General features: G+C 37.4%; 4 protein-coding genes across 6 annotated transcripts; 2 read left to right on the top strand and 2 right to left on the bottom strand.

Moving 5' to 3' along the window:
• Positions 1–638: 638 nt before the first annotated feature.
• LOC130418928 (flavin reductase (NADPH)-like) lies at positions 639–5,764 on the bottom strand. Of its 2 annotated transcripts, none has more exons than XM_056745143.1 (5): positions 5,623–5,764; positions 3,969–4,123; positions 3,174–3,375; positions 2,923–3,087; positions 639–2,810 (listed from the first exon to the last, which is right to left on the bottom strand). In XM_056745143.1, exons 2-5 carry the CDS (start codon positions 4,101–4,103, stop codon positions 2,653–2,655), a joined length of 660 nt encoding a protein of 219 aa, XP_056601121.1. In that variant the 5' UTR covers positions 4,104–4,123; positions 5,623–5,764; the 3' UTR covers positions 639–2,652. The 2 variants fall into 2 exon arrangements, with proteins under 2 accessions (XP_056601121.1, XP_056601122.1); XM_056745144.1 differs by lacking the exon at positions 5,623–5,764 and adding an exon at positions 4,537–4,645.
• A 152-nt stretch (positions 5,765–5,916) lies between these two features.
• LOC130418927 (N-acylethanolamine-hydrolyzing acid amidase-like) lies at positions 5,917–10,555 on the top strand. Of its 2 annotated transcripts, XM_056745141.1 has the most exons (11): positions 5,917–6,231; positions 7,784–7,948; positions 8,031–8,154; positions 8,237–8,327; positions 8,398–8,474; positions 8,766–8,938; positions 9,237–9,299; positions 9,380–9,446; positions 9,609–9,637; positions 10,036–10,141; positions 10,242–10,555. In XM_056745141.1, exons 1-10 carry the CDS (start codon positions 6,062–6,064, stop codon positions 10,121–10,123), a joined length of 1,047 nt encoding a protein of 348 aa, XP_056601119.1. In that variant the 5' UTR covers positions 5,917–6,061; the 3' UTR covers positions 10,124–10,141; positions 10,242–10,555. The 2 variants fall into 2 exon arrangements, with proteins under 2 accessions (XP_056601119.1, XP_056601118.1); XM_056745140.1 differs by having other exon boundaries at positions 10,036–10,555.
• Positions 10,556–10,862: 307 nt separating this feature from the next.
• On the bottom strand, positions 10,863–15,328 carry c4h11orf54 (chromosome 4 C11orf54 homolog). Its single transcript, XM_056745937.1, has 8 exons — positions 15,071–15,328; positions 14,100–14,198; positions 13,953–14,026; positions 13,780–13,881; positions 13,348–13,524; positions 12,694–12,843; positions 12,455–12,571; positions 10,863–11,574 (listed from the first exon to the last, which is right to left on the bottom strand). The coding sequence occupies exons 1-8, from the start codon at positions 15,135–15,137 to the stop codon at positions 11,401–11,403; spliced, it is 960 nt and encodes a 319-aa protein (XP_056601915.1). The 5' UTR covers positions 15,138–15,328; the 3' UTR covers positions 10,863–11,400.
• Positions 15,329–15,921: 593 nt separating this feature from the next.
• On the top strand, positions 15,922–20,941 carry pho (phoenix). The gene is made up of 5 exons (XM_056747211.1): positions 15,922–16,559; positions 16,961–17,279; positions 17,367–17,446; positions 17,520–17,571; positions 17,727–20,941. The coding sequence occupies exons 1-5, from the start codon at positions 16,468–16,470 to the stop codon at positions 20,247–20,249; spliced, it is 3,066 nt and encodes a 1,021-aa protein (XP_056603189.1). The 5' UTR covers positions 15,922–16,467; the 3' UTR covers positions 20,250–20,941.
• Positions 20,942–21,050: the final 109 nt, after the last annotated feature.

Here is a 21,050-nt window from a genome sequence, read left to right on the forward strand (position 1 = left end):
CCAAACAAGATCTGGGCAAAAAATGTGTTCAACTCTGGAAAAAAATGGACATTCCGCATGCCATAATCAAAGCTGAAGGCGGTCCAACGAAATATTGGAGTGTGTGTTTTTTGGACAGGCAGTGTATTTGCTATTAGTAAATGTCGTCTAGAAGTACACTTAAAGGTAAAACTCTGATTTATATTAAGTTTATTGTTTAATTCAAAAGAGACAGTGTACATTAAAACACATCCATGGATGTAAATGTGCCCAAATTAGCCAGAAGGCTAGTTTTCATTGGTAGTTCCTTTGCCAGATGTTCTTAGGCCAGCTAACTAAGAAAATACAATAAATCAATAATTATTGCAATCCACCCAAAATAACAACTAATTCAATTAATAATAAAGAACAGAGACATGATTGTAACGAGCACGGCGGGACGAGAGCCGTGAGGGAACGAGGCTGGGCCAGTGACGCGAGTGATAATGAGTGTCAGCTGCGCGTTGCATCAGTCCCGCATCTCTCACGGAGGAGATCGGAAGCATAAAGTGAGCATCTCCTTCCTCCTATTCTTTGAACATTGCTACATTGATGCCAAAACCCGGGAAGAAGGAGGCGCCTATGCAAGTCATACTTATAAAAAAAAAAAAAAACATTCAAAATGTTAAGTGCTCGTTTATATAACAGTTCTGATGATGTTCTGATGAAAGATTCATTGGATCACATAACCTTGACCACTGTCTAACACATGACATTTGACCTCATTTATTCTTTCTCAACAGTCTGGTTATTGCCCGTGTCGGATTACAAAACGCAGCATATTTCAGCAAAGGAATCAAAGTCCTCAGATCACAATCTCGTCATCACACATTCATAATCAACGCAAGATTATCAACCAGATTTTTTTCATGCATTATTATCAGCCACCTTACTGTACCTTACACTCTGTCATCCAGATGCTACAAATAAATCATTTTCTTTCGTTTACTGCGTCTCTGATGTACAGTGAAGTAAACGAGAGATATTTTTCATGCACATGTTATTCTCATTGTTCTATGTAAATGAATGATAACAATGCTTGAAGATAAAAGCATACCGATGACGTGCAGGAACCGATCAGACTGGCTCTAAAAATCCCCTTCATGACAGGGAGTTGACTGACTTTGATAACACAAACTGACCAGTTTCAGTACCATGCCTTGAAATATTTACAATCCTCATGTTGGTCAGAACGGACGTTTGATCTATTCATATAAAGCGAAATATCACATGCCCATTTACAGGGGCAATCCAATGACAGTGCTCATGTCTCTCAACACTGACTTTTTACAAACTATACATTTTAATGGTACAAATAAATGTTCACACCATTCTTAAAACAAACTCGAAAAATGAATGTGGGGCAAAACGTCTAGAAGCCTTAAGGGGATAGCGAGAGAATGCAAATTCTGAAATGCTTGTTTGTTGTGCATTGGAATGCATAACTATTTTAAACATCAATTGACCTCCGTGTCCAAAGGGCTCAGTGATAGTGCATTGAAGATGTTTGACACTACAGCCCATACAGAAAACAGTACAATACTGCTCTCATGTGGTCAGAAGACACCAGTCTACTCCAGCTGTATTAACTCCAGTTTACTGACAAGAACAGTTCACCCAAAAGTGGATCACAAGAGAAGATATTTTGAAATGTTTCATAAAATGGAGGACAATATGGTCCACTGTTGTTTGATTATCAACATTCTTCAAATATCTTATTTTGTTTTGTCCAGATGAAAGACAGTCAAACAGGTTTGACATGAATCAGTGATGAAAGTTTGTATTAATGAAATATATAAGACAAAAATATTTAGTTTAAGCTTTATTGGTGTCACAATATGACATCATAACTGTGAGGGAAAGATGTAAATTGTGAACAAACTGATCACACAATATATTTTAAAACAGTTTATATAAAAGCAATCTTTCTATTTTAGACAATTTTCTATTTAATTTACAATAAAAGTCTTTGATATAGAAGTCAAATTATTAGAGATGTAAAGTAGCGAAATACCTTAAAAAGGTTATGATACCTCATTTACGCGGCAATTTAAAAAGAAACAAACATTTAAATGTGCAGTAAATACGTGTTTATTTTGTCTATCCTTGTATTTGAGTATTGGTGATTTTATTTTTCATACATGTATTAAATTGCATCTGAATATATGTTTATATTTATGTTTTTAAACACTAAATCAATGTGCTATTTTCAGGGTGACAGACTCCCTATTTAAAGAGAAGCACAAATCAGTGCATAAGGTAAATGACTGTTTATCCATAAATACAAACGGCATTCATCTAGTCTTATGATATAAGGTTAGCAGTCGTAATGCGTCACTAAAATAAAATAAAAAGTATACACGTGTACTTTTAAAAGGGAAAGTTCACGCCAATATTAAAATTCTGTTGTCATTTGCTCACTGTCAGATTGTTAGTATTCATTTCTTTGTTCTGATGAACACAAAATAAGCTATTTAAGAATGTCAGTAACCAAACAGATCTCATCCCCCATTTATTGCAGTAGTAGAAATGATGACAGAATTTTCATTTTTGAGAGAACTATAAACCACCAGGAGTTCTTGTTTGGCAAGGGCTATGTATATGAAATAATACCTCCATAAGTGTAGTGCAAATTTATTTGGTGATGATAGCAACAGCCTTCTTCATCCAAGCATTGTTGTTGAGAAGAGAAAGCATGAAGCGCCCCACATCTCCTCTTGACACCGACTGCCCAATAGGAAGGCCATTTTCATCAGGAACATAGTAACCTTCATGAGTTAAAAACTCATTGGCTTTCATAACAAAGAGAACATAAATATAAATGTAGGTCTTGTGAGACAGGCAAACACTAATTAGTAATGAGAAACAATAATTGGATGATGCTGCTTCACACACGATGCTCACCAGTTGTTGGTATATTCTTGAGACCAGGGGGCCTCACAACGGTCCAGTTGATGTCCTCCGTCTTCTTCAGAAAGGTTTCCATTTCATACATGTTGGTCAGAACACTTCTTATCATGGGCAGCAACATGAAGCGGATAAGATAAGAAGCATTGGTGCCCGAATTCGCTGAAAAGTGTGCCACAGGAATCCAAACATTATATAAGAAACACGATAATTGTACAAATTCTTTGGTTTAGAAAAACAGTGCTTACGGTCAGTGTACCATGATGTCATGGTGATGATGCGATTAACTTTGACTTCACGCATGGCGTTTATGGCTGCCGTCATGGACTGCGTGTAGCCAGTGACTCCATACAAAAATGAGATTGGAAAGCCAAGACAGGAGAAGACCGCATCCTGACCTTTGAAGTGCGGTTTCAGACTGTCTTCAGCAAAAACATCTCCTTCAACCACCTGTCACATGAGTTCATGCAAGTAAATAAGACGGGGAGGCTTCTTTAGAAGCATACTGTAACACTTCTAATATGATACAAGTAGGACGGCATGGTGTTAATCTAATAAATTTGCTGTCTGTGTGTGTGTATGACTCAAAGAAATTCTTTCATTCTTAAATGCACAACACGTGGACCAAACATATCATGTGATATCAACCAATAAATGTAACACATTACAATTTTATGCAATCCTTGTGACTAGTATGACCTTCAGCCCTCAATGAACCTAAAATATGATTTAATCTCATTTCAAGCTGTTCTAATACAAAACAGAATAAATGTAAGACACAAATAAGTGTATATTTTCACTTCTTTGCCATGAAACATTATTTCAAATACAATATTTCTGGATAATTATTTCAACACACTCCACTCAAACTATTCTAATCTCAATATGTAAAAGTGTTCAGTTTGTAATGATGAACACAGCAAAGTATAGAAGTTTAGATACGTTTGTGACTGGATCTTGTGCTGTAACGTGTCCAACAGTTGTGCATAAACATTTTCATGAACATTATAAACAGAAGATTCAGAAGGTTTTGAGCTCAGTACCTTCAGGTTGTCATGTGTAACGGTGAGTTTTGCAGGGTTTCTGACGATGGCTGTGACTGTGTGTCCCTGCTGTAGCGCCTGCTGCACGAGCTCCTGTCCCGTCTGACCTGTCGCTCCGAGAACTGCAATCTTCATCTTGGACACAACTTTGATTCCTGACGAGACATAAATAGAAAATCACATGTGTACATATGTAGTATTGTGCCAATGTGTTGAGAAAAGTTATGATATGTAACCATGATCGGAAAAGTTATCAAACAAAGTTACATCACAAACTTACGCAACGCCATATCGTGTCTATGTGAAAGAATTACAATTAAAATATAACGCGTCTTATAAACACGTGCGTTTTTCCATATGCAACATCACCAAAATGCCAAACGATTGCGTATTTAATTATAAAACAGCTTGCGTACTCGTATTATACAAAAGGCAAACCAGTAAACGCATGAGAATGCTGCAGTGAGATAATTTACGCAATTTGAAAAAGAAATATCTTATTTTAACATGCAAAGCTCTTATGCAAACATTTGTCGAATCGCATGCCATAAAGCTAACACCAACATACCCCAAAAATCCTTCCTTGACACTCGTAACAAAGTCGCAACGCACTAGTGTAAACATCCGCGTGGCGCGCCCTGCTGTCCTCAAGACAGTTGCGGTTAAGGTTAAACCTACTGGACTGTTGTGCGCATGCGCAGATGAAATCAGTTGTTACCAGTCTACGGTACAAACCATAGATCTATGGGACAAACCCAAACGCGTGGTAAAAATGCTTACCTTTAAAATGTTGCAATAATACAAACTATATATGTGACCCTGGATGACAAAACCAGTCTTAAGTAGCACGGGAACATTTTAAGTTAAAGCCAAAAATACATTGTATGGGTCAAAATGATTGATTTTTCATTTATGCCAAAAATCATTAGGATATTAAGTAAAGATCATGTTCCACGAAGATATTTGTAAATTTCTTGCCCTAAATATATCAAAACTTTATTTTTGTGAGTGGATGACCAGTAACAGTTCCTCTTATTACATTTACATTTAGTCATTGAGCAGACGCTTTTATCCAAAGCGATCTATGGTACAAAAAAAAAATTCTCAATAGTTAGATTCTTTTGCACCCTCAGATTCCAGAGTTTTAAACAGTTATATCTCCGGCAGATATCATATCCTAAGAACCTATACATCAATAGAAAGCTTCATTGTTCAGCTTTCAAATGATGTAAAAATATTGACTTCGAAAAATTGACCCATAAGACAGGTTTTGGTGTCCAGGGTCACATATTTCCATACACTTTGGGGTTCTGTTAAGACAACCCATCGATGTTTTATTATCTTCAAGTAATAATCGGTATTATTTTGTGATTGTAAGTGGCTTTAATTCTTTTCTATTCTTTTCTATTCCATTCTATTTCATTCTATTCTGATGACCCACTAACTGGTGGCATATGCGTTAGCAGTTCAAAGAAACTGGCTTAGTTCGATTAAAAGAAAAAGAGTAAAACATATAGAAAATTAAGCATAATAGTAAGATGAGGGTAATAAATGATGTTCTAGTCACTTGAGTACCACTTGTGTACTGTGTCTAGGCAACATGGCCATGCGCTTCGCGTTACGTGCACCGCATTCTCCCCAAGTCTTTTCTCACCTCGCTCCTGCGTTCCCTCAGTTCGTCACCACTTCACCTTATTCGGCCGATTTTGAGGAAATTCAACATCTGCGGCAATCCCGCAAAATACACGTATCGACAAATGTTGACTTTCAGCTCCACTTTTGGTCCCCGTGGCGCATTAGAATCACATTAACGGTCCGAGCCTTTTTACGCGCTATGAACTCCTCGTGCGCATCTGTCCTGATCGCGAAAGTTTCTTGGTTTAATTTCACTCGTTTATCCTCACAATAATGGCCAGTGTGCGCACATGCTTCACCCCCTTGTGGTTATTGTGTTTTCGCAGTCATTGCGCCAGTTCCTTGTTTTTATACTCTACGGAAGTTATGGTGTGAAGGGTGTCACATGAAATCACAACAGGCGATGTGTCAACAGCACGAGGAGAGTCAGTGTGTCCAAAGGAACGACTGAATTCAGCATGAAGCTCCAGATATTTGCGTTGTTGACTTGTTTTTGCGTATCGACAGCTGATTTCTCTCCTCCGGTGGTGAATATTAGTCTGGACGTGCCTGCAGATCAGAGATGGGCTCCTCTGAAAAATCTCTTTGACATGAATGTCTTGCAAGAAGCAGCATCTGAAGTGATCGAGTAAGTACGGGAAAGGGGTTCGTTTTCTAAAGGGGTTTTATGTCAATGGTCCAGTCACATTCTATTCCCAATGTGATCATAATTTGCTGTTTTTGGGTGCTAATCGATTACTATTAGAGTCCTTAAAGGGGTCATATGGCGCGAATACGTGTTTTCGGTGACTTTGGTGTGTTATAAATTGCCCGCATGCATGTAAAATTGCAAAAATTAAAGTGTTGAAAGAAAAGATGAATTCTATCTAAAAGCGAACGCTGACCCAGACATGCCTGAAACGCCTTGTGTAACCACACCCCCATGAATCTACGTCATTTCGTGATATAAGACCGCCCAACTTTAAACGCAAGTAAGGTGGGTGTACCTGTAAATCTCATTGTGTCGTCGCTGGTGCAGCCATGTCGTGGAGACGCTGAAAAAAAGCTTCTTTGTTTGCCCTTCCAAAAGATGAGACAAATAAAAAAGATAGGTTACATTTTATTTACCGGTATCAAGACCGGCAATGCACGAAAGCTTTGGTAAAAAAGCGGGCCATTCCAACCTTTACAACTTCACATGACAGGCGCTTCAGATTCTGAGCCTGTAAGTATATTGTCATTGTAAAAGACTTTGCTATGGACTAACGCGGGTTGAGTTTGTCGTGTGTTTGTGATCTTCAAATGCAGACACGCGCGCAACGTGAAAAAAGACAACATAAGTCCTTATAATCAGTAATAATGTTTTAACCACAGGCAACAAATGTGGTGTTTATAATGGGATTTATTGTCTTTGCTGAGTCGCGACGAGATGTGACGTAACACTGGTTGATCAAGAAGGGCCAACGCACTCGCGTTATTTATTATGTTACCATTCCCTGCTGTAATGAGAGCTTGTTTCTCACACAAACTCTGTATGATGTATTTGGCTGTTTGTGTATAGTCTTTATAACGTCGTATATAAATTGTAAAACAGTATAAAACAGTAACTATTTAACATATTAACACATATTTAACAAAAAAAAAAAAAACCTTAACAATCTTTTACACCCTGCTCGCTTCAGAGAGGCGGGGCAGAAAGGAAATAAAAAACATGCACGGTATATGGAAAATGCAGAGTTATTTAACCTTAAATCATGTATACACATTTCATTACATCTTAAACAAACGATAATATTCGTCTGATTGTGTGTCAGACGAATATTCATATGACCCCTTTAATCATTAGTCAATGTGCCGCCATATTGGTAAGGTCAAGATCTCCATTAAACCCATGAAAGGTATGGGGAGATAAAGGTTTCTAGATAAAAAATATACTATTTCCATTCATTACTTTATTTATTGTCAACAAAAAAAAATCCATAAGCAATTGTAAAGACTCGGTTAAAAAATGTAAAACGTTATTTTACATTTTTGTGCGGAGATCTAACCGCACATGTATTACCCCGGGTTTCCAAATATGGATGTTTGATAAAATGTTATAAATGTATGCAGTTTATTTACAGTATTATTTGCAGTATTTGTTTGCCGAAACAAGTGTTGCATATCTTCTCTGAATAAATCTAGAACTCCCTTTTTTCCAGCAAGACTGTTCCTAAATGGGTTCACAATGCCATTAAACCTGTAGTGAGAGCACTGGAGAAATACATCCCACAGCCGTATGCTGGAGAAATACAGGGCTTGGCTTCGATCTATGGAAGTGACATCTCGGATATTGTACTTTTAAACTTTGCCTATGAAGTGTCTGCGTATGTATAGTTACTTTCATAACGTCATCACATGCAATGCTGATATTTCAACATTCATTGAGGTTGCTTTGCTTTAACGCAGGTTCTGCACCAGTATCGTCACTCAGGACATTAAGGGAAACATCTACCATGGCAGAAACATGGATTATCCCTTCGATGTGCTGAGAAATTTTACACTTGATATACATTTTATTAAAAACGGAAAGGTACTGCAGACTGTGGAAAAAACCCTGTTACTTTTCCATAATAGATTCAAGTATGGTAAATATAAATTGTGTACGTGTGCAGGTGGCTTACAGGGGAACCACGTTTGCTGGTTATGTTGGACTGTGGACAGGACAGAGCCGTAACAAGTTTACAGTTACTGCCAATGAACGCAGTAGGTAGATCTTAAAAGACATAATCAGATTTTTTTTGCACAAGTTTTATTTGTGTCTGTATTTTCACAGATAAGGGACATTGGTGGGAGAATGTAATTTCAGCCGTTTTTTTAAAACGTTCTCCTGTTAGCTGGCTCGTGCGAAGGGTAAGTCAACTTTAAAGTGTATTTTAAAATACCTTCTATATTAGAAGCACATATCAAATGAATTTACTGATGCGCGAAATGGATATAACAAGTACACAACATAACATTTCTGTTTGTTATTTTGAGCCTGTCTTTACTCTCTTTAGTTATTTACCTCGGTTAAACATAAGAAAGGACATTTTAAACCTCTCATCTCTCTTTGTATTCCACAGAAGAAAGTCTCACAGGTTTCGAACAACAGAAAAGCGATTTTTGGATGAACTAATATAGTTTTCCCTTTAATCTTTTCAGACTCTTGAGGAAGCTTCGGATTTTAGGGATGCTGTAATAAGACTGGCCAAGGTGCCGATCATAGCAGATGTGTATTACATTGTGGGCGGAGTTCGTCCTGGCGAGGGTGTGGTCATCACCAGAGACAGGAGCAGATCAGCAGATATCTGGCCTCTGGATCCACTCAATGGAAAGTAAGCGGCAAAAAAAAATATATATAAAGAAAAACAAAATAAGGATGTTACTTTGCATATGCATGTTACAATAGGTTTTCATTGTAAACTTTTGTAAATGTGTTATCTCATTCGGCAAAGAAGCAAAAACGTGACGACATCTTAGTTCTATTTCAGCCTCAGTAGTGCTTTGAAAGGGAGGGGTAGAGTGAGCCGTTGGTTGCAATTCGCAACCTCACCACTAGATGCCGCTACATTTCATGCATTTGATTTTTAAGACCTCACGTAACTTGTGATTTGAACGATTTGATTTTTTTAGCTGGTACCGAGTTGAAACAAATTATGACCACTGGCTGCCCCCCCCTAAAAGAGACCATCGACGGTTAGTAGACGACCAATTACTAATCAAAATCTTAAAAAAATTTGGATTGAGGATTGTACCTCTGTTTCTTTTTATTTCAGAGACGTGGCCATGAAAGCATTGAACGCCACCGGTCAAAACCACATTAGTCTGAATACTCTGTTTCAGGTATATGAAGAAATTTGTATAATTTTTCTATACAATTTTTGCATTAAAGTTTAGCAAAATTGTGAAAAGTACCGTAGATAGGTAATTTTGAGTATCATCTTTTTGCATGCTTATTATCACTAGTAAAGGGATATGCAATGTAATATAATGTCATTGCCACAGGTTTTGTCTGTGACTCCTGTACGCAACAGGTAAGAAGGACTTATATTTTATTGCAGTCTTGATGTGTACTGCCCATATTTCTATCACATGACATTCTATTCCTATGTAATGACTTTCATTTCATATGCGTGTGCTGATCAGCAATGCAAACATACTTCAGCACTTATCTCATGGTGATCGTACCACGACTGGTGATCTAACAAGACAATGTTGAGTTTAGTGTGAATCAAGCAAGCCAATCCGTCATGTGAATCTCTCTACGTCATCACAGACACAGACAGATTCACAACAGTCAAACCATTGCTCTCTCTGCCAGATGTTTTAAAATCAAATCGAACATTCCTTGTTATTCATTTACTTGTGTTTTTTGTAAACAAATTCTCACATTCACTAGCTGAAGTAAACCAGAGTATGATCTTCTCTCCAGGGTCACCATTTTTACAACAGTCATGAGTGCGGCTATACCTGATAATTATACAACATTCGTAAGAGATGTCATGGTTCTCCATAACTAACCAACGGAACGACGACTGGTCTGGTTTTTTATGTCATCAGCTATTTCTGTGTTTCAGATTTTATTTTATTTTAAAGCAATGCTAATATGTCATGTTTTTTTCTACTTCTTTTTAACAGATGTGTGGAAGCGAAAGTAATATGTAAATCTCATCTAGAATTATTTTCCAACGTGCTTCTAAACTTAACCAGTATATTTGGTTTCTCTTCAGTTTTTTTGACAAAGGAAACCAGTGTTGTTTTAATATCTAGTGTTTTTTAAGATCATAGTGTTATTGATCATCACATTTGTTGCCCGCAAAACCCAACGGCAATTTAGAATATTTTTTTATTGTTTTGTTATTGTTTAAAAGAATAATTTAGAATTCGTTTTAATGGCTGTATGTGTTCATCTTAAACCTGAAGCCAATAAAAATGTTTTTCAGGTCACTCTAGTGATAGAGCGGAGTGTTATTGTGCCTTTGTCTTTTTATCTTGACGTAACAGTGTTGAAAAATAAAGTTACTGAACTACTAAAAATGTATAATTTTCCACAAAAATCCACTTTTTTTACAATGTTTTACTTAAATACCCTTTTAATGGCCAGTATAATCTTCTGTTTGAAGTGAATTCTCAGTACATCACTAATAGTCATCTAATGTACATCAGTAAAACTGATTTAGTGTTACCATTAGAGTTTCTGAATGTGCATTCAAGAATAACCAAATAAATCAGAAAAAGGGGTAAAGGAACACTAAATAATAAACATCAAGAGCGTTTTTAATTATGCTTAAACATCATAAAGAATTGTGCTTTGGGGTTTTGGCCCTTTAACAGTTAACTTCACCCAAAAATGAAAATACTGTCATGAGTTACTCAAGTAGTTCCAAACCTGTATAAGTTTCTTTGTTCTGTTGAACACAAATAGAAGATACTTGGAAGAATGTTTACAACATATATTTCTGGGGAGGGGCCCCGGTTTGTATTCCTAAATTCTTCATATCATGTTTCAGAGTGAAAAATGCATGTTTAATATCAGAAAGTGAATGAATGACAATAACTTCATTACTATTAATAATACAGTTTAAAAATGTTTGCTTAGCTAGCTGCCTGAAAGAGATCTTCTGTTGTTTTCTTAGATGCAGCGATGATTAAAGCAAGTAAATTATGATTTAGTGTTGACTCGAATGTGTCTATCTACCATTCATTAATGTAGAACTGTACAGACAAAAAATCATGAAGAGGGCTAAAAAACAATCTTTTGCAGTACAAATACACGTGAATCTAAATTGTGAGGAGTTTAATCTCTTCCGACATTGTGTGTCTCTGTCGGTCGGTCGATACGGTAGACGAACTCAGCAGGGAGGAAATATCCCACATACTCCACAGTGTTCGGGGTGGTGTCTATGTAGTAATGCCCACCCTCACCATGATGACTAAAACCATGAGTATGCTCCACCCTCAGGTCAAGACCCTGCGAATAGTCAACAAACACAATCTGATGTTAGTTTCATGTCTTTACTGTTAATTAAATGCAGCTAAACAATGTTGTTTATAATACAGGCTATTTAGATGCAAATTTAATTTAATAAAATTATGTTGCTCTCCAGTCAATATTTTCTTGGAAAGTGTGACCACAATTTCAGTCTAATAATATAAAATGTAAAGCAATGCAGTATTTTTGTAAGCGCTGGGTTTTAAGACCGTTTTGGAGATTCGATTCTTATTTTTATGGTTACAATACGATTCAATTTAGATTCGATTCAATTCAATATCGATTAGTTATGAGCATTGTATTTCAAATATTTGTTTTGAAGACATGGAATCCATATTTTAACTGAAACCCCGCCTACTCAGCTAAATTAATTTAATACACATTCATGATATTAGTATAGCCTACACAATATAATTACTTTTTAATTGTATCATGAGTCACCAAACATTAATGTAAAAAATGTGCAAAAGTGAAATCATAAACAGCTTGAAATTCATGAACTACTTGAAACACGTTTAAGAAATAAAACAGAATTCAAAATTCAACTTGAACAATAGCGCCATCCTCTGGACGAGAGGGGAAATCCCTTAAGAATCGATACAGGATTTTTTGTTTCTTTAAATTTTGAAGAACGATTAAAATCGAAGAATCAGTATAAAATATTAAATAGTAAACCATTTCTTAATTCCTTTGTGCACATTATGTTTCAAGATTTATCCATCACATACACAGCTACTATATCCATTATTTAATGTAAAATGAAATGCTAAATATGGTGCGACCAAAAAAAAACCTGATAGATACTGATAGTATGACTTTATGGAGAAGAATTGATGTGAAAGTGTGGGTCGAAACTCACCGGATCTTTGGACACCATGACAGTTTGACAGATAAACGGTGCACTGACTTCAAAATGTCTGAGCCAGCTCTCAACATCTTCATCGGTGTTCAGTGGACAGGAGGAAAATTCACGTGGCTAACACGCATCAGAACAGGGACAAGGTTACGTTTACATCCATCTCATCATTTCACATATAACGTTTTATTTACTACATTGAAACACCTTACATTCGGTTTTTTATTTTACTGTATATTTACCATGATGTGGACCTTTGCCTTTCCCTTCTGTATGATGAAAGTTCCCCCCAGGGCGACACTTTTCTCTTTATAATGCTCTTCCATGGTCTTTCTCATGCAGCTCACAAGGCTGAGCTCTCCGGTTCTCCTGCAGGCTCTCACCTCAATGACCTGCAATGACATTTGCCATCGCTTATAAACACTGTGTTACAAGCATACGTTTTGTCAATACACACAGCAAATGCATTTGAATAAAACATTTTAACAATGTTGTTTGTGCGCCCTCTAGTGGACAAATAGAAGAGAAACAGGTCAAGAACTTGTTTAAATAATCTATTTGTTTTTTACCAAACCCACTCTTATGCCTTCAGGACACTTCACATACACAGAAGGAGTAACGTGGAGTTAATAAATATAATATTGTCATATGTATTATATTATAATATTGAATGTCTTTTAAAGGTTGAAAAGAGACCATATCCTCTGATTTATTCTAAATCTATTGAAATATAATATTAAAAAATCCATAATGAAACAAAACGATGAAAGCAAAAAGGGGACTGAACAACACAAGGGAAAGTAAATAACACTTATATTATGGTAAACTATTCCTTATAATTGCATTTCGAAACACAAAGTGTTTGTTTTTAGACTAGAATCTGACCTGTTTCTCACCTTTCCAGGTTTACCCTCACACGCATAGAGGTTTGCAAGAAGGCCAAAGTCACAGTCATGGAACCTGTCGCTGTATTTCTCCTGCAGACATTTTCCATCCAGTGGGTTGATGGTGGCATAATAACTGCCATTGACAAAAGGTCTCCCCTCAGCTTCAGTCAACACCAGAGGCATTAACTGGAGGGAGAACAGAGCAGTCCATTAAAAATTTGCTTTATATATTTCTTTGTTCTGTTGAACACAAAAGAAGATATTTTGAAGAATGTGGGAAAGCAAGCAGTTCTGGAGCACTTTTCATGCCGTGGTAGTCAATAGTGGCCAAGATCTGTTTGGTTATAAGCATTATTCCAAATATTTTTTTGTAATAACACCTTTCATTTATTTATCTGTGTCCGTATTCTACGTGCAAGACCAGCTTGCTGTGATACACACCTCTCCATTTATCCCGGCTGTTTTGGCGGAGACGGCACCAGCACCAAGCATAAACGCTCCGGGCAGCTCTAACTGCTTAGACACGGCATTCATGTTGTACATCTGACGAATGTGTCAAGTTAGAAAATAAGAGTGATTCTTTATAATTATGTTCATATGCTTTTTTAACAAACCTTGTCCAGTTGGACCAGCGGAATCAAATAGGGAACACCTCCCACATCAGTTATGCGAGGTTTTCCGCACAGACCTGTTTAAAGAGTGACGTGTGTTGTACTGCGTGTTGTTCTTTGACGTATGAATTAAGTAATGTCTGTGCTCACCTTTGACAGGAAACCTGAAAGGATCTTGTGTGAGATCCGGGCAGTCGGTGACGGATACTTTAACATCCGCAAAGTTCTTGTTCAGTCCCGATTCCAGCACTGTTACATCCACAACATCATTTATAAGTGATGAAACAACAGACAATCTTTGGGAATGTAATCATGGTTTTATTATAGTTAAAATTAGGGCTGTCAAAAGATTAATCGCGATTAATCGCATCCAAAAGTGTGTGTTTACATAATATACATCTGTGTGCAGTGCATAATAATTTATTATTTTAATTAACACAAACTCATCCATGCATATATTTAAGAAGAATCAAAAAATTATTAAACATTTATGTATAATTTCAATTGTTGGTAAATATAAATAAATGAATGTAAATATTTGCTGAATATGTATACATGTGTATGTGTTTGTATTTATAAGAACATAATTAATATGCACAGTACATAGACAAATATTATGTAAACACAAACTTTTATTCTGGATGTGATTAATCTTTTGACAGCCCTAGTTAAAATGTAACCCTGGTTAACTCTTGTGAAACACATTTATATTGAATTAAAAAATATATCTGAGGTTATTTTTAATGAAGATTGGAAGTGTATTCCACAGACCTAAAATCTGTTTTTTTTTTGTGGTGAGAGACCAAAAAACATTTGTGGTTACTTTGTTTTTACAAAATAAAAAAGAAACATGGTAACTATAGTTAAACCATAAAGACAGGCCTTTGCAGATCTTTAAAAAAACTGTAGGAATTTGCACGTGACTTCTAAATGTGTTAACCGAAGCACTATTTTTAGCAGAAGCATTGTTACCAATCCTGTACACTATGGACATTGAAAAGATGTTTCATGCATATTACGTATTTGTTGAACTTTGGACTCGCGTCGTTTCTGTTTACTCGTGTTAAACACACTGACAGGAAATACTGTACATTACTGTGAAATGAAGTGAGAAGGATTACCCTGACACAGTTCTTGGAGATTTGGTACATGGAGCTGGAATTTTTCGGTCTTGCTGGCGTTTGCCATTCTTCTCCGTGCGTCTATCGTATCGTTCGCTATGTGTCAGGTTTATAGAGCCGAATCACGTGATGAGGAGCTTTTCACACTCTTCTTTTCGTCATATGATATGACGGACCCTAAACCGGGGCGTTTAAACAAACTCATGAAAGTGTTTTGATTGGCCATCCGGTTTCTGGCAAAGGCTGCGTCCAAATACCCCCACTTACGGCCTTGGCCACTTGAGAGCGCCTGCACGCCAGGAAGTCTAAAAAAAGCCAAAGTGCAGTGCCTTTAACCCACACTATCTTGAATACCGGGATTCAAGACTAAGTGTATCCCACAATGCATCACTTTCTGGATATCGTTAGACGTTTGCCTGGGTCTCGCGAGATGTTGCGGAAATCTCTCCAAGTTCTAATACTACTTTTTAAGGTGATATATATTTATTCTATGTTTGGTTGTTGTTTTAATTTTGTTTTTATGGGGGGTACAGCTGCTTTGATACAATACAAATTAAGCGCTATAAAAATAAATCTGACTTGACTTTAATGATATTACATATCATTTCGTAGTAGAACGTAAAGTAATTTTGTACATATATTAAACTCGAATTAAATATAATATTAAATATAGTACCGATGAAATTATGAAATGTAAGCGCAAGCGCTTGACAGGCACTCCGTACAGAGCCCATCCCCTAGTTAGCAATACTCCTTAACGATTGGCTCTTTTGCTGGAAGGCGGGACTTCCTGGTAATGAGCGTTGCACTTTTCCCCATTCTTAGTTATTCCACTGCATCGGTTTGTTAATTTAGTCTTTGGTTCTGGCTCCCTCAACTGGTGGCGATTATGCTGTTTCGTGGTTTAAAGTCTTCGAGCATCCCTTTCGTTGATTTCACGATTTATTTGTTAATTTTATATCAGTGAACGCATTTAACATCCTTGTTTCGCTTCCGGTACGGTTTTAAGCATTCCTGTAACTCAGTGGTTAGAGGATGGCGCTAGCAGTGTCAAGATCATGGGTTCGAGCCCAGGGGATGGCACATAATCAGATACAATGTACAGTAATGTGTGTCGCTTTCGATAAGCGTCTGCCAAATACATAATGTTAAATGTATATGTTCTGCACCAATCTATGATCACGTGGGCTGTCAGCCTACGCATTTCCTGGGCGGAGTCGCATGGCGCTCGTCTGCTGGAAACGATAGCACACGTGTTTAACTTTGTTTTACTTTGTTTAATTTACAAACTATTATCTTCGTGCTTGGACGTAGTCAGTTGCAGAAAAAGCCTGAATGACATCAGCTTCGCTCCATTGGACTGTTCGAGAACTTGACTTTGCACGAGTTTTAAAAACATGGCTCTCAATGTTGTGAGCTCGCCTGTTCAGACCTTGTGCACTCCTGAGAAGAGAAGACATGCTTCAGGGGATGAGCTGTCGTCAGACAGGTAGAATCATTTTTAATGATTCATTTATCATAACAGGTTCTATTTATAGTAGTAAATGCAATATCAAATGATTAAGAATGAAGATATCCTTGCATAAAAAACAAACATTATGAACCATGACAAATACTATAATGAGCCACTCGCTCTCTGCCATTAAAGCCATTATAAAAGGTCTGTTTTGGAGCTTATACTAAAATATTATATTGGTAAGGTGATATCTGTAAAGATAACAGTCTCTTTTAAAACCAATACGATTACCATAATAATATCAAATTTGTTTGAATTTCTGTTTGCTATTGTTTCCTATGTATTATCTATACTGCACTTAACGGAAAGGTTTCAATTGCACATTTTCTCAAGCTCCACATGCATAACTTTCTGTCCTGTATCCCCATCTACAGAGACTCCGGTGAAAGCCTGTTTATAACACAATGTTCTGCTACAGAGACCAAAAAGGTGATAAGGCAAAAACCAGCTGCTCGATCGCGGTCCGTCTCTGGCAAAAAATCAAAAAATGAGAAGGAGGAATGCACCTCAGAGGACTTCTTGAAAAGGTGGCAATGTTTAGGTGGCTTTATGATCACACCAAAGAAACGCTACACGAAACCAAAAAGAAATGGTCCCAGAAAACGTTTTCGCCCCATAAAAGCCAGTTTTCCATTCTTGTTGAAGTCACAAAAACAACAGCACCTGTCCTTACAGAAGCATCAGGTTCTAGAGGTATGGGGATGTCAATATTTCTGTATGTCACACGCATATGTTGTTATTTTATTTATCTGATTTATATTTCATTCGTTTGTCTACCAGAACTCAGAAATTGGAGGGTTCTTCAAATGCATCAAGAAAATGCATAAGTCTAAAGGAAGTCCAAACATGTTGGAGTTTGTGTAAGTCATAAAAACAAGCATATTTGTAAGTTATAAAAATAACTTTTCTAAGATAAGTAAACTTTTTTTCTAGGCCATCTGATGACTTTGACGAGGAAACCAGCGATCATGAAGTCACAGTGGTGGTGTGTATTTCTTTTGACCATCTCAAATGTACTTTGTGAATTATTCCGTGTTGTCAGTGCTGTAATTCTTTACTAATGTGAATGCTAGTGTGCAAGAATGACAAGACAGCATAGAGTAAGTACTAATCTGTTTATTTTATTTTAATCCATTTCAGAATAAAGCCTGCTTTGTCCTCAATAAAATCAAGCAAAAATGGCTCACACAATCCATTCTGGAGAGGAGGGTCCAAGATGCGGAGGGCGAGAGGTTACAAAACCAAAGTGAAACATTGGAGGTCTTGTGTTCAGAATCTGAACTTTCAGATTCTGATGGTTCTGAACAAGTGTGCGTCATCCGTTTGGGTGATGAAGAATCAGATGGCGGTCATGTGTGGTTCATTGAGGACACGCAGAGACTGACTCAAGTGGTGAACGAAGCTCCTAGAATGAACACAGAACGCAATTCCTTATCTCTGCCACCAGGGGGCGATGTAACCATACAGAATCGCACAGAACATGGTGGAACTGGAACTATATTGCCTGATGATGATAATAATAGTGAAGCAAGAAAAAAACACAGCATCACACACAAAACACCTGGACTGGACTTAGAAGAAACATTATTGTTCATGCAGAACAGCGATCAAGACAGTGACATAACTGAAATAGATGGAGCAACTGGTCTATATGTTTCTAAATCTGGACCAGGGACTACTAGACAGAAAGGTAAGAGTCTAGCGCATTCAGAAGCAGCCGGTGAAATGACCCACCGTTCATCTCAGACAATCTCCACGTCTTTTAAAGCTCCTTCGCTGGTCACAGGTGAACAGGAGGAAAATGCTGACGACAATAAATGTTCTGATTCTCAAGACGCTAGCCAGAGTTTGTTGGACTCGCATCCTGAACCTACGTCTGAAAGAAGGAAAATCAAGTCTCTGAAGAAAAGGAGAAAGAAGTCTGCCAAAGATGTTGAAGTTGGAGATGAAGACACAGTGATTGACACAGCATCAGGACCGGTTGAGGTTGCGAGGAATGCTTACCCTGCTGTTGAAACGGGTGATAGTCCTTTGTTTAAACCTGTTGAACTGGGCTTTCTTAGAAGGAAAAAGAAGAGGAAAAAAACTGATACGATACGGCGAGAAACAAAAGTGGAGACCAGCGGTGATGACGTCACCGGACTCATAACTACACACAAGGACGATGATAGGAAGTCACGTGAGCACAACAGAACCAACGAAGAACAGTCATGTGACGCAAGCAGGTTGTCTGTGTATTCAGATGACACAGATATCTCACATGTTAAGAAGAAAAAAGCGAAAAAGCAGAAATTAGAAGAGCGCGATGCTGCAGAGCCTAGTGTAGACACTCAAAATGCCCAAGACAGTGGTTCAGTGTCCCACAAAGTGAAAAAGAAGAGGAAATGTGATGACGCAACATTAAACCTGTCAAATGGAAGTATGGAGGATTCTTCTAAACCTGGTAGCCGTCTGAGTTATTCGTCTCGCGGTGGAAAAACATCAGAGCCCTTGGAGACGACACGTAATGTGGTGGCTTTAGACAGCACAACGGTTAAAAAGAAAAAGAAGCAAAAGATGAAAACGCAAGATGAAGACTCTGTTGAGACGTCTCAGCACAACGAATCGCAAACTGCCGTGTTGTCTTGCAAAAAAACGAAGAAGAACAAAAAGACAGAGAGGACAACATGTGACGAAGAAACAACAAGTGTGGCGGAAAATCTTGAGATGAGATTGAAGCCCACGAAACTTGCGGATACACAGACGACGGAGGAAACGGGAAGATGCTCATCACCCGGTGTAACTCTTTTAAAATCAGGGAAGAAAAAGAAGAGAAGGAATGGAAGTGAGCGGCCTGATGTGTGTCCTGTGTCTCAAGAAGAAAACGGGTCGAGTACACAAGAGTTTGAAGAAAGAGGATACAAGAAAAGTAATGCAGGCGATGCATTAAATGAGGCTAAACGCAAAAAGAAGAGGATTGTGTCGCAATCTGAGGAAACACCTGAGAGGAGGAAGAAAAAGAATAAAGGACATTCAAATGGTCTCATTGAAGACTGCAGTGAATCACATACTAATCACGAGCTCTCTGGAAACTCTCAGAGTCTGATGTCGACACCATCTGAAATAAGGCCAAAGAAAACAAAGAAGAAGAAAAATGAGGAAGTAAAGGAAGCAGATAAAAGTCCTGTGTTACTTACAAAAGGACAGACTGACTCATTCATAGAAGAGAACAATACTGAAGAACAGTTCACGGGTAATTCTGGAGTGAAAATAAAAAAGAGGAAGAAGGATATTGAATTTACTGACAATGATATAGAGATGATCTCTAGTACTCAGGTAAATAAAAGTGACACACCCAAAAGGCCTAAAAAAGAACGGCAAAAAAACAGATGTGATGATGAAGAAACCTGTGGCGAAACTGTTTTGCAGGCGAACAAAATAAAGGATAGAAAGAAGAAATGTAAGCAAAAGGGTGATGCTGAAAACATTACGGCGATGGAAGACTATTCAGAGTCTCAGACTGATGATGTGTTGCTGAGCAAAAAGAAGAAAAGAAAAAGCAAGGTCGAAAATGTGTCCATTCAGGATACCCAAAACTCTTCCATCCACAGTGAGGCTGTAAGAATTGAGACTTTGATGAGGAGGTTCCTAAAATCAAGAAAAAGAAGAGGAAAATCATTGTGAATGGTCAAGGTTAGCAAGCGGAATCATGGACAGTTTGCCCCCACAAACAAATTCTGTAATCATCTATTCCCCCTCATGTCATTCCAAACCTGTATCACATTTGTTCTTCTACAGAACACAAAAGAAGATATTTTGAAGAACGTTGGTACCAAACTACATGGAACCCTTTGACTTCAATGATGTAACCACTAAAACACTTCTCATAATATCTTATTTTGTGTTCCAGAGCAGAAAGAGTCGGATACAGGTTTAAAGAGACATGAGGATGAATGATGACAGAACTTGAGTTTTGGGGTAAACTGTCCCTTTATTAAAACAAGCAATTGTCAGGTAATCTCATTCTCCGAGACATGTCAAGTTTCAAGTGGTGAAAAAACTGAAATGTAAAAAATGTTTAATGTACAGTTTGTAAAAACTTTGGCAGATTTTTGTGATGTATTTTTTTTACATCTTACTCATTTCTGAAATAACACATCTTAGGTCCTCCTATGCTGTATTATTACTGTGCTTTATTTTGCATGATTTTTTTTTGAAAACAACATGACTCCGTTGTAATAATTTACGTTGTTGTTGACTCCGTGTAGGGAAAATCATTGCATGCAGTTCATTGAAGAATTTATTTGTTCATTTCTATTTTTGTGAAAGTTTTATGCAAGCTCTGCTGCATAGAAATTAAAATGCAATGAAATCTCCCCACGTGTTTCTTCATGGGTAAATCGACCATGTACTATTTTACCTATACGACCCTGGATCACAAAACCAATCTAAAGTAGCATGGGACATTTTTTTGTAAAAAAAAAT

The sequence above is a fragment of the Triplophysa dalaica genome, chromosome 4 (assembly GCF_015846415.1).
Source record: "Triplophysa dalaica isolate WHDGS20190420 chromosome 4, ASM1584641v1, whole genome shotgun sequence".
NCBI classification, from domain to species: Eukaryota; Metazoa; Chordata; class Actinopteri; order Cypriniformes; family Nemacheilidae; genus Triplophysa; species Triplophysa dalaica.